This window comes from Halichoerus grypus, chromosome 1 (genome assembly GCF_964656455.1).
Source record: "Halichoerus grypus chromosome 1, mHalGry1.hap1.1, whole genome shotgun sequence".
Taxonomy (NCBI): domain Eukaryota; kingdom Metazoa; phylum Chordata; class Mammalia; order Carnivora; family Phocidae; genus Halichoerus; species Halichoerus grypus.
This window is the reverse complement of record NC_135712.1, coordinates 161,757,082-161,770,199: the sequence shown is the minus strand read 5'-3', so window position 1 is coordinate 161,770,199 and position 13,118 is coordinate 161,757,082. Positions and strand designations below refer to the sequence as shown.

At 51.0% G+C, this 13,118-nt stretch overlaps 1 protein-coding gene across 3 annotated transcripts in view; it reads left to right on the top strand.

Moving 5' to 3' along the window:
- Positions 1 to 13,118, top strand: part of NUP210 (nucleoporin 210) — a 107,390-nt gene that overhangs the window by 38,497 nt on the left and 55,775 nt on the right. For all 3 annotated transcript variants that reach the window (XM_036113486.2, XM_078074626.1, XM_078074637.1), the window contains 5 exons: positions 17 to 157; positions 1,040 to 1,177; positions 2,125 to 2,280; positions 4,038 to 4,236; positions 9,378 to 9,523. In XM_036113486.2, coding sequence (XP_035969379.2) covers positions 17 to 157; positions 1,040 to 1,177; positions 2,125 to 2,280; positions 4,038 to 4,236; positions 9,378 to 9,523 — 780 coding nt within the window. The remainder of the gene's footprint in view (positions 1 to 16; positions 158 to 1,039; positions 1,178 to 2,124; positions 2,281 to 4,037; positions 4,237 to 9,377; positions 9,524 to 13,118) is intronic.

The following is a 13,118-nucleotide window of genomic DNA, read 5'->3' as shown; positions in this document are numbered from 1 at the left end:
CCTGCCTCCCTTCCAGAATATTCGCATCGAAACTGTGCTGCCTTCTGAGTTCTTTGAGGTGCTCGCTTCTTCCCAGAATGGGTCGTACCATCACGTCAGGGCAACAAAGCGGGGCCAGACGGCCATCGAGGCAGCCCTCACCTCTGTGGTAGACCAGGCAAGTCAGCACCTCCCTCTCTCTGCCCCCCTGCACCCTCCCAGGCTGGACATGAGTCCTGGGAAGCCGAGGACCCCAACTTCAGCCTGGTGCACTGCTCTCTTGGGTACTCTGGGGGTTGCCTCCCATCTGGGCTCATGGGAGATGTCTGGTGGTGGGGCTTTGGGCTTTCCCTGACCCTGTGTCCACACAGGGTACCCCTCCTACTTTGCCCTTTGCCAGCCTCTGTAAAGGTGAGCCTGCCCTTCTGGGATTGGGGCGGAAACCCTGTTGGGGAAGCGGTGTTGGGCCCGTGTGTCTAGCTGTGCTGTTTCCCGGGGCCATGAGCATCCCTCTGGCTATTTTAGCTCTTGGGTCCTTTAAGTCTTTTCATTTTCCCCCCTTTATTAAAAGACCAGTCAGTTATAGGTGTGAGCAGTTTTTTTACTGATTGGAACATTGGCATGGGTGTTCTCATCTTCCTACCCTGCACAAAACCTGTCCCGGCCCCTTAGGAGGCAGCAGAAAGAATGGCCTGCGGGGTAGACAGCAATTCCTGCCTGCCTGTCACTTCAGCTCTGGGGGCTTTGGGCAAAGTTGCTGCTGTGCCCCATGCCTCAGTTTCCCCATCTGTAAAGTGGAGTAACCACATCATCTCATCTGGGGTGCTGTGAGGATGAAGTCAAGCAGCATTTACTTGAGTGGCTGTTACAGAGCCATAGAAAGCTGTCTCCATGGAGACAGAGAAGGCTGCAGGGCATTTAGCATCTTCCTTCCTGCTCCCCGGCAATCACAGAATCTTTGTGACCTGATCTCCGGGGAGGGGCGGGGGTCTGCTTGACTGGGAAAACCTCTGATGACCTGGTTGTCATGGTGACGTGCGGCGCCCTCACCCCCTTGTAGGATGGAGGGGTCCACGCATTACGGGTGCCCGTGTGGAACCAGCAGGAGGTAGAAATTCACGTCCCAATCACCCTCTATCCGAGCATCTTGACGTTTCCGTGGCAACCAAAGACGGGCGCCTATCAGTACACAATAAAGGTAACTGTGACACCCCACGTCTGGGTGCATTCCTTTGGGTGTTTCCATGGGATTGGGGCTCTTCACCTATCTTGTTTCTTTTAATCTTACCTTCTAGTGGTTGGAGAGAATTTAAAATCGGGGAGTTTTATGCTTTTTATATTTTCTGGGGTTTCTATCACAGCACTGTATTTTGGTAATCAGAAAAAAAGTCCTGAAAAACAGAAAAGAAAGCATGATAAAGAAAACCTGGAATACAGATTTAAATTCCACCTGCATTTGTTTTCGTAAAAAAATGATTGTTTTCTACAAGTAGCGTAACTCTCCCTGGAGAAAAATGTGAAATTCAAGGGAAAAATATCTCTAACTCTGTCACCTATCAAGTGTTCTTGCTTTCTGATATTCATGTGCCCGTCTGGCCTTCGTTGGCAGGGACTGACTCCCATGGGGGCTTGAGCCCCTGTGGCCAGTAGAGTCCCCATCAGTCCCCACTGCCTCCCTGGCAGAGTGATGCCTGTCACTGGGACCCGCTGCCTGTGTGTTCCCTTCCTGGCCTCTCTCAGGTTCCGGGGTGATGGCCCCTGACCTGGGAAGCCACTGGACTGTCTCTACTCCATGGAGGATCACCAGGAGCGGCTGGGGTGTGTGCCAGGAGGGAGCGTTGCGCCTGGGCAGGGAAACAGCTTCCTGCACCTGACTCTGTGGCCCCGGGTCCTCCCAGTCCAGTCTGTAGGTGCTCCCAGGTCTGGGGCCACTGTTAGGGGCATCAGTAGGTGTCAGCCACAAGGCCCCCAGAATATGAGGAAGAGAAAGGAGGCAGGGTGGAGAGACCGAGGTGGGGAGGTGGTCTCCAGCCAGATGTCAGCCCATGGAGTGAGAGGCCGCTGACCATGCGAGTCAGAGAGTGAGACAGAAGGATGGACAGAGAGACCAGGCAGATGGACTGATCTGATGGTTTTCTTCTCCAGGCCCATGGTGGGAGTGGGAACTTCAGCTGGTCTTCGTCAAGCTACGTGGTTGCCACGGTCACCGTCAAGGGTGTGATGACCACAGGCAGTGATACTGGTCTCAGTGTGATCCAGGCACATGACGTGCAGAACCCGCTACATTTCGGGGAGATGAAGGTGAGACCTCAGGGGCCCGGAGGCTCAGGCTGGCGGTCTCTAGCTGCCTTCTCACATCCAGCCCTCAGGCTTGTACTTGGTGTTGGTGGTGGGCAGTGGGATGGACGTGACATCCCCCACCAGGCAGGGGATGGGACCCAGAAGGACCAGGGTCAGCATAGTAGGAATTTCTGGAAGGGAGATCAGAGAACACAGAAGACATGAGATACTCAAAGGAGTCATTCTAGAAAACTCAGACCTGAAAGGTCTGAATCTCTGTATCGGAAGGGCCACTGAGTGTTGGTAAATTCACAGTGAAAGGGAGGCCCCAAACCCCACGAGACCTGGGTCTGACTCCTTTCCTTTCCCTCTACTGGGGCCCGACACCTGGCTCTTGACTCCAGGTGACACGGGACCAACTCACTGAGCAAAGGCCTCGGGTGGGAGTGGTCATCTGCAGCTGAGCCTCTGCCCACCCTGCCTCGGCCTCCTGACTTCTTGACCCTGACCTCAGCCTGCCATTATTCCTTCATTTAGGGCAGAAGTCAAAGCTCCATACACGGTGTGTCCAATCCCAACCTGCTCTTATGTTTTTTGGGACATGGATGGACAGGTTATTCTAGTCTTTTTATTTGGATCCACTTAGACACACACACACACACACACACACACACACACACACACGGATGGACAGGTTATTCTAGTCTTTTTATTTGGATCCACTTAGAGACACACACACACACACCCATCCATCTAAAGACAGGTTATTCTAGTCTTTTTATTTGGATCCACTTAGACACACACACACACACACACACACACACACACACACATACACACACACCTGTCTAAAGACAGGTTATTCCAGTCTTTTTATTTGGATCCACTTAGACACACACACACACACACACACACATACACACACACCCGTCTAAAGACAGGTTATTCCAGTCTTTTTATTTGGATCCACTTAGACACACACACACACACACACACACACCCGTCTAAAGATTGATCTCATTCTCATATAAAAAGAGTCATAACTGAGACCCTTTAGCTACAGCATAATTGCCAAATATGTGGATAAACTATGACCACCTTGCCCCCCTCCAAGCTTCTTTATCTCAGTAAATGTGCAACCTTTCACCCAATTGCTCAGTCAGAAGTCTGAGAGCAGTTCCTTGAGATACAGTGTGTGTAATGGTTACAGTCTGGTTTCTGGGGCCAGGCTGCCCAGTCCAGTCTCCACTGTGCTTGGGCAAGTCCCTTAAACTCCCGTGCCAGTTCTTCATCAGGTGGAGGTTACTAATAGAATCTTCTTAACAAACAGGCTCAGGGGATTAAATTTAGCAATGTTTTTAGAACAGAACCTGGAGGGTGGAAAGTATTGTTTTATAGAAGTATTAGCTGTGAGTGATGACACCTCTTACCCTGTACCGTGGCCTTCTTTATATTCCTCCAGCAAGCTGAGCTGGTACATGGCTCAGGACCTTTGCACACACTATGTCTTCTTCCTACATTTTTCTCCCACGTTTCTGTCTGGCCACCTCTGACATGCCTCTCAGGTCTGAGTTCCTGTGTCACCGTATCAAAGGGGCCTTCCCGAACAGCTCTGTCCCTGAACTCACTCCAGTCCCCAGGACACATGTCCCCCAAGCTCAGTTTTCTCACTGACTTGTCCTCAGTACCCAGTGCACGGCAGCTCTTAGTAAATACTGGCGCAGGCCCTTCCTCTCCCGTGGAGCCTGATGACCCCCATCCTCGCCCCTGTCCTCCAGGTGTATGTGATCGAGCCCAGCAGCATGGAGTTCGCCCCGTGCCAGGTGGAGGCACGTGTGGGCCAGACCTTGGAGCTGCCCCTGAGGATCAATGGCCTCATTCCTGGTGGGGCCAACGAGGTGGTCACCCTGAGCGACTGCTCCCATTTTGACTTGGTGATCGAGGTAGAGAACCAAGGCGTGTTCCAGCCACTCCCAGGTAAACCAGGACTGATGAGTGGGCACCAGACAGGGGGATCAGGCCAGACCGCATAAGTTCTCAACATGGGCTGCCCCAGATTCCTAAATGGAGGGCTTGAGGCAATAGGGGGGCGTTACAGCATCAGGAATGGCGTCTATCCCCTTGTCCACCCTCAACAGGGGTCCGGTCTGGCTCTTGACCACCGTGTGTCCTGCCTTGTCACTGGGCTTTCAGAACCACCCATCTCTAAAATGGGTGTCATCCTAAATAGAATTGCATGTCCTCATGCCCATTACACTGTCTAGAAAGTAGTAGGTGCTCACAATACACTGTCCATAGGGATTTTAGCTGGTGACAGAATCCTGACACTTTGGTGTTCCAACACCCTGAGCAGTCCAAGCCGTGCACATTGCTCTTTCCTCTTGGGCATGCCCTGCAGGGTCTTAGTGGTGATATCGGTGGTGACGGTGGCTGTGGCAGTTAGTTTAAGGGACGTCAACTCTGCCAGGTGCAGAGTGAGCACTCAGTGTGTGTGACTCATCAGACTTCTGGGGGGGGGCAGGGAGCTGTGGTTGGGCCACATGTCATATGAAGAGACTGGGCCTGCCTGCTGCCCAAGGTCACACAAGGGCACAGGTGGGATGGGATAGAGACCTGGGTGGTCTCTGACCATGAGTCTGACCATGAAGCCTTTTGTCCCCTGAGAAACTGTGCCTCCCAGGGGAGCCAGCCAGGGGCAGCCGGGAGGTTCCTCTGCGGACAGAGAGAACCAAGGACTAATGATCCATTGAGGGAGGAAGAAGGTTTGGGCAGGGGTTAGAAGTGACAGGTGGGCAGGGTCTCTGTGGTCAGGGCCCAGAGGTGGGCACGTCCGTCCATGGGGCACGGGCACATACAGTGGCCCTGGGATTGGAACGTGTCGAATCATGAATCACGAAGGGCTTGGATTCAGGGTCCAGGCAGTGGGGAGCAACTGTCGGCTGTTGAGCAGAGCACTCGATCCTGACGGGTTTAAGAAGCTCAATTGGCAGAGGTGTTTGTCGGGATCACCTGTGTGCCAGGCGGCTTCGCGTGTCCCCGCTGTACTTGTGGTTACTCGTGGAGCTGTGTGAACCCGAAGCTACGCAGAGGAAGGGGACGGCGTCTCTGAAAGTTGACCAAGCAAACCGTGTTCGCGTCCTTCCTTGGCCGGTGCTGCTGTGCCTCTCTGACCACCCAGGAGGAACAGCTTTATGAAAATTTAAGTGTCCTCATCAAAGGATGGAGGAAGACATCAGCGTGAGGGAGAGGAGCCTGCTGATGGCTGGGAGGAGAGTCTGCAGGCTGTGGCCCCAGGCCCAGGAGGTCCTGGGAATGAAGGACAGGGTTGGGAGCTCCACAGCTACGGGTCTGAGCACCGCTTCTTCCATATATTGGCTGTGTGATGGTGGACAGGTTGCCCAGCCTCTCTGAGCCTCGACTCTTCCATGTGTAAAACGGGGATACTAACTCCTCACTTGGCTGTGAGGGTTACAAATGAACATCCCTGAGCCCAGTGCAGAAGCATTGTTCAAGGAGTTTGGTTCTGAAGATGGCAGCTGAGACCAAAATCCTATGGCATCAAAATTTCCCTTAAAAAGCCCCTTAAATGTCCCTCAGTGTAGAGTTGATGTGGCTTGTTGAAGCCTGTGTGTAGGGTCTCGGTTGTATGAGAACTATGTATCTTATAATCCGGAGCTTCGTCTGGGCAGAGCGATGCTGGTGTCATGGAAATCTGTGGGACTAGAGACCGGGTGGGGCCAGCAGATTGGGTGACATCTGTCTGGGGCACAGGAGACTCATGGAACAGACACTTGGGGCCAGAGGGGGTCCCCACGTTAGGTTTCCTTCTCTGTGTCAGTCTCTTTCCCAGGTAAGATTGCCCAAGGGTGAAAAGACACATGATGGGACTCAGGTCCCAATTCTTAGGAAGGGGTGGCCCCAGGCCCCTAACACCCTCTGGGTCAGTTTGGAGCTCCACCCTGTTCCTATTGGAGTTGGCTGCTAGGGTCCCATTTCTTCCTTGTCCTCATCATTGAAGCCCCACTGAAAGTCCTGGGGCTGTAGGCACCACTGGGAACCTCTGCTGGAGCCTCTGCTGGAGCCCCAGGGCTTCGGGCTTGGCTAGGCTCAGTGCCCAGGGTGGCGACACACCAGCTCTTGCTCTGCCCTGGCCCCTTCTCTGCTCCCAGCCTTGGCTGGTGCTCAGCAACCTGTTCACTGAGCACCTAGTAAGTGCTGTGCTCTGGGGGTTCCTGGTAAACACGAGAGGCGTGGTGTCGCCTTCATGGCCCACACAGCCGAGCAAGACCCATGCTTCCACAGGCAGTTATGGGGCCTGGGACGGAGGGCGCCTGCGGGTGAGCACGGGTCCCGGCAGCTCCGTCCCACTCCTGGGCGTGTGCCCGGCAGAAATGCCCGAACATATTCCCCAGCAGAAATGTGCAGAAGATGGATTTCTAAGCCAGTTTGGGGTGCCTGGGAAGGCTGCTTAGAGGAAATGAGAGCTGCACCCAAAGGATGAGAGTGGACAAATTGGGAGTGTCCTGAGGAGCGGGAAGAGTATGTCAGGAGCCAGAGACTACAGAGGGGGTGGCATGCTCCAAGTTCGGCCCCAGGTCCGTGCAGGTGGATCTCTCATTGCCAGGGCAGAGGCCGCAGGATGGGGAGAGCCCGGTACTCAGGAAGCACCGAGTCTTCCCACTAGGCAGGCTGGGGTGGGAGGCGGAGGCATCATGCTCAGGAAGCTCCTCTGCCGTGCGTCAGGACCCCCATTCTCCAGCGCCCTTTTCCCAGCTATGCAGAGGACCTGGCGTCCTGGCTTATAATTTGGGGTCGTGTCCAGAAAAGCATTTGCCCAGACTCACTGCCGGCAGGGTCCACACTCAGACCTAGCATTTCCCTGTCTACTGTGTGTACTTGTGAACACAAATCGGCCCCTTTGGCAGAGTTGCAGTTTTCCGGAGCTCCTGGGCTCTGCGCACGGACTCCATAGCACACCCTTTCTGGCGACGTAGGGATTTCTGCTCGGGGCATGGCAGGCTCTGCTCCTTGGTTGCCCCAGCCTGGAAACAACCAGTGCTCATCAGCTGGTGAATGGATGAGCACCCTTGTAATGGAAGACTCAGCAATAAAGAAGAACCAACTATTGATCATGCCAGAGCATAGATGGATTTCAAAAACATGTGAGTGAAACCAGCCAGATGCAAAGAGCCCCCTTCATTGATGTGCAGTGTGAGGCGGACTGATCTACACGGAGAGCGACTGGTCGTGGATGCAGGGTTTCTTTTTTAGGAGATGAGATATTCTAAAATTAGTGGTGATAGCTACACAACTCTGAGTATGTTAAAAACCACTGAATTATGAGTGCCCTCTAAATGGGTGATTCTGTGGTACGTGAGTTATAGTTCAATGAAACTATTATTTAAAAAGCAAAACTAGGGCGCCTGGGTGGCTCAGTTGGTTAAGCGACTGTCTTCAGCTCAGGTCATGGTCCTGGAGTCCCAGGATCGAGTCCCACATCGGGCTCCCTGCTCAGCAGGGAGTCTGCTTCTCCCTCTGACCCTCCTCCCTCTCCTGCTCTCTGTCTCTCATTCTCTCTCTCTCAAATAAATAAATAAAATCTTAAAAAAAAATAAAAATAAAAAATAAAAAAATAAAAAGCAAAACTAAACTATGGTGGAAAAAAGTCGGAATGCCATAGTGATGGCTTCTGGAGAACGGGGGGGAACCCCCAGGAAGGAGCGGGAGGGAACTGTGGGGGCAGGTCATGTCCTGCATCTTCGTAGAGATTCGGGTTTCACGGGTGGATGCGTTTGTCTGAGCTCATGGCATGGCCCACTTAAGATCGGTGTCTCACTGTGTGTAAATCTGACCTTAAGAAAAAAAAAAGAACCAGGAAGAAATATTGAACTAGAGATAATTATGTGTATCTAAAGCATTTCGAATGAAGTATGCTGAAGCTGCAACTTACTTTTAAATGCATTAAAAACTAAGATCAGGTGATGGATGGGTAGGGGGATGGATTGATATGTAGTAAGAGAAATACAGCAAAATGTTCATTGTAGAATCTAGGGGATGGGTGTGTGGCGTTTCACGGTAGAATTTTTTTCTAAGCGTTTGGAAAGAAAACAGTAAGATACCACTACCCTCCCACTAGAATGGCTTTTTTAAAACTCGTGGAAAATACCAAGTATTGGTGGGGATGCTGTGTAGCTTCTAGTAGCAGTATGACTTGATGCATCCATTTTGGGGAAGATACTTGGCAATAATGATGAAAAGTGAACATACCCATTGCCCTGGCAGTAAGGACTGGAGGTAAACATACCGCACTCTTAGGGATACACACAACAGAAATGCCAGAGTATATCCATCCCGGAAAACACGCACGCATGCACCTTCATAGCAGCACCCTGCGCCAGAGCCCCACGCTGCAGACAACCCAGATGTTTGCAGTAGCGTGGGGACATCAGCAGCTGTCTAGTCACACAATGCAATCATACTACAACTGTGGATAAAAGATCTACACTGTGCAAAATACCAGCTGATTGTCTGATGGCAGGCAGACAGCAAAATCCAGACCTGACCCGTGTCTCCCAGACCCCAGAATCTGCACCACATGCCATCCTAGGGTTCCATGGAGACCTGGCAGGACAGCTCTGGAGTGGACCAGAAGCCCTCCTGTCTAGATCTCTGCAGAGAGCATGTCATCCCAGAGGGCTCTCACCACCAATACTGAGCTTAAGAGGGCAGACACAAAGGAGTTTATGCTTAGTGATTCACTACGTATAAAATATGGCAGCCAGCAAAATTAAGCTGGTGGTGAGAAGTCAGGTAACAGTGGTTTTCCTTTGGGGAGGGCTAGTGACCAGAAAGATCTATGGGAGATTCAGGGATACAGGTCATCGTGTTTTTTGATCCTAGATACAGGGTGTGTTTAGTTTGTGGAAGGAAAAAAAAAAATCACTATGAATTATAGGCATATGCTACGTGTATTTTTAGTATGGGACTTATACTTCAAATTTTTAAGTTGAAAAAATTAGATTGTGTATCAAGCCCAGGATGAAGGAGGGGCTGTCAACCTGTCATGTTTTTCCGAGCAAAGGCAAGTTCACAGTGACCGTTTGGCTCTCTTCTTACAGGGAGGCTGCAGCCAGGATCTGAGCACTGCAGTGGGGTCAAGGTGAGAGCAGAGGTCCAGGGCTACACCACACTCCTCGTGAGCTACAGACATGGCCACATCCACCTGAGTGCCCGGATCACCATCGCTGCCTACCTGCCCCTCAAGGTGAGCCCGGGGTCCCTGCCCTCCACCTCCTCCCCTGATGCGAGTAATTCATTTGCTCTGGCAAATTTGTATTAAAACCCCGACTGGTCAGAATAGCTTTTGGAATAGTTACCGCTCCCTCTTGTCCGGATTCAGGAAGGAGGTTGAAGGAGCAGAGCCTTCCTGATGGCAGACGGTGATTGCTAACTGTGTGTGGATGACATGCTCTCTGCAGAGATCTAGACAGGAGGGCTTCTGGTCCACTCCAGAGCTGTCCTGCCAGGTCTCCATGGAACCCTAGGATGGCATGTGGTGCAGATTCTGGGGTCTGGGAGACACGGGTCAGGTCTGGATTTTGCTGTCTGCCTGCCATCAGACAATCAGCTGGTATGTGAGTCCCCCTTCGTCCATCTGTGGCCAGAGGCAGCTGAAGCCTCCGCAGCTCAGAGCTCACTGCCTTGGCTTTGACACTGACTCCCCAGTTTGAATCCAGGTCCGACACCAACTCTGTGGCATTGGTTAACTCAATTTCCTGGGCCTCCCATTTCCCTGCTTGTAAAATGAGGCTAATACAACACCTAAACTGTAGGGTTGTGGTGAGGAGAAACTGAGCTAATGAATGAAATGGACTTAGAACAGTGCCTGGAAGGTAGTGAGTGCTCAGTAGGTTAGTTACTAAAATGCAGATAAAGGAGAACCAGACCTTCCTCCCAAGGTGGTTGGGAAGGGTTCACACAGCAGCTGCCCCGTCACAGGATGGCAGACCTAATGAGAACCCTGCCTCTAATAGGCTCAGGGAGGGTGAGTTGGCTCCTCCTGAAGGGGAGGGCGAAAGGATTGTCCTGGGGGGGCGTCCCGCCAGCTTCCAGGCTGGACCAATCAGGGCCGCCTTTCTCTGACGCCCAGCGTCAGTCTCTAGGACAGCTCTGGTCCCCTTGGTTTGTGGTAACAGGTTTTCTTCCCCCCTCACCCATTAGAAGCGGGGTCAGTGAGGTTAGAGCCTTTCATCTCTGAACCCCTAGCCCCGAGCGTAGTGCCTGATACAGAACAGACAACCACCAAGGGTTGGTTTTGTTTTTTTTAATTGAGGTATAATTGATATGTAACATTATATTAGTTTCAGGTGTACAATGTAATGATTCATATTTGTATACATTGTGAAATGGTCACCACAGTAAGTCTAGTTAACATCCATCACCATTCGTAGTGCCAGATCTTTTTCTTGAGATGAGAACTTTTGAGATCTACTCTCTTAGCGACTTGCAAATATGCAGCACGGTATTATTAACTCTAGTCACCATGCTGTACACAACATCTCCATGAGTTATGTATTTTATAACTGGAAGTTTGTACCTTTTGACTCCCTTCACCCATTTTTGCTGCCCCATGCCCCTCTCCAGCAACCACCAATCTGTTCTCTGTATCTGTGAGCTCTTTTTCTCTTTTAGATTACAGTGAGATCATACAGTATTTGTCTTTCTCTGTCTCACTTATCTCACTTAGCACACTGCCCTCAAGGTCCATCCGTGGTGTTGCAGATGGTAGGATATCCTTCTTTTTTATGGTTGAATAATATTCCTGTGTATGTATGTGTATCACATCTTCATCCATTCATTTGTTACTGAACACTTAAGTTATTTCCATATCTTGGCTATTGTAAATAATGCTACAATGAACAGGGGAGTGCAAATATCTTTTTGAGTTAGTGTTTTCATTTCCTTTGGTTAAATAGCTGGAAGTGCATGTTTTTTGAGAAGGGTTGTTTTATTTAGAATCAATGAGTGGGCAAATGTGTCCAGGCTTACCAGCCAGGACGGAAACCAACATCTCCTGACCTCTCCCCTCCCCACCCCACCAAAATCTATATGAACACCTTTTCTGCACCAGTCCCTGCTCTAAACCTTAGGGATACATCAGTGCAGAAAACACAGAGAAATCCTTGTCCTCATGAATGGACATGCTGGTAGAAACAGAGGTAGAGACAGACAGTAATAGACCAGTGCTTACCATGGAAAAAGTAAAGTAGAAGAGGGTGATAGGGAGGGTAAAGAAGGGAGGATGGCAGTTTAAAATTAGGAAGTCAGGATCCCCTTCCTGATCAGGAAGGAGTGATAGGGCTCAGAGAGCAGGGTTCGAGAGGATTGGCAGCATTCTTGAGGAACCCCTGCCGCAGCCTAAGGTGGAGTTTCCCTAGGACCCCGGGAAGGAGGTTCTTCAGGGCTCTTCCTTGGTGCTTGCTCCAAATGACCAGACACCCTATTTATCTGGGGTGTGTGGCTGAAATATCAGAGGCCACTGACTGAGCTCACTGTCCCAAGGTGGGATTAAGGGTGAAGATAATATAGACATGTCCCCAATCAAGGCTTCCTGACTGGACACATTATAGAAGGATATAGATGTTTTCTTTTATCTTTCTTCTGTCTTGGTAACAGTTAAGATCAGGTTTATTTACACATAACAAAATCTAAAACAATAGCTTAGCCAATAGAGGGTTTATTTCTCTTTCACATGAGAGCCTTCACATGGGGCTAGTGTGGCAGCTCATAGTCATCAGGGACCCGGGTTTCTATCTTTCACCATTCTAGTATGTGGCTTTCATCCTCAAGTTTGCCTTATAATCTAAAATGGCTGCTGGAGCTCCAGCCATCACATCTGCATTCCAATGTAGCTAGAAGGGGAAAGAGCTCTCCTCCCAGCTGAGTTAGTTTCTTCTAGTAACCTTGTCAGAAGTTTAAAGGAACAGTTTCTACCTGCATCTCATTGGCCAGAACTTAATCCATTGGGCACATCTATCTTCAAAAGAGGCTGGGAAATATTTTAGCTGGACACTTACCTACCCTAACAAAATGTGGTCCTTCCTCTAAGGAAGAGAGGAGTGTGGAAACTGGGAAAGCAACTCGCAATGACTGTTTGCTTGTCCATTCACAGGTTAATCTGCAGATCATCCCTGGGTAGGTAGAGTTGGTACACAGCCCAGGCTGGAGAGAGAGAGATGTAGGGAGAAATCCCACACTGTGCCCTAGGTGGCCACCGGTCTGTGGGGAAGGCAGGTGCTCAGACAACTGCAGTGAGCATGGTAGAGGGAATGAAGAGCCCTAAGGGGGACAGGTCACTGATGAACACAGAAGTAGAAGCAGGGCCTGCTTGTAGGAAGCTTGGCTGGTGAGGACACTAGAAATAGTATACCTCGGGTCACAAAGGAGGCTGTGAAGGCCCTCTGGGTCAGATCAAGGAGGTGTTTGAAAGCTGGGTTAGGAGTGGGATATTTATTCTCTTCTTACCTAGCAGTGGACAGTTGGTGAAGGTCAGGGAAGGACAAAATCGGGTCCACACGTAAGACGGGTACTGCTCGGCCCTGCCCCCCAACGTACATGTAACCTCCTCTATTTGGACCTTGGAGGAGCTTGCATTTGCCGGCTACCTAATTCCCTCTGCAGTCAGCACCCCAGTTACTCTTCGGTTTCTGTCTACTGCAGGGATTTGGCGTCCCTCGACCCACCTGCAGGTTACTCTCTGGGAGTCCCTAGTGCCTGGATCTGGGGACCTCACCTGGCTCTCCATTCCCGCAGTGTCAGTATGACTGAACGTGATGACCCCTGAGCCTCTGGGACAGCCA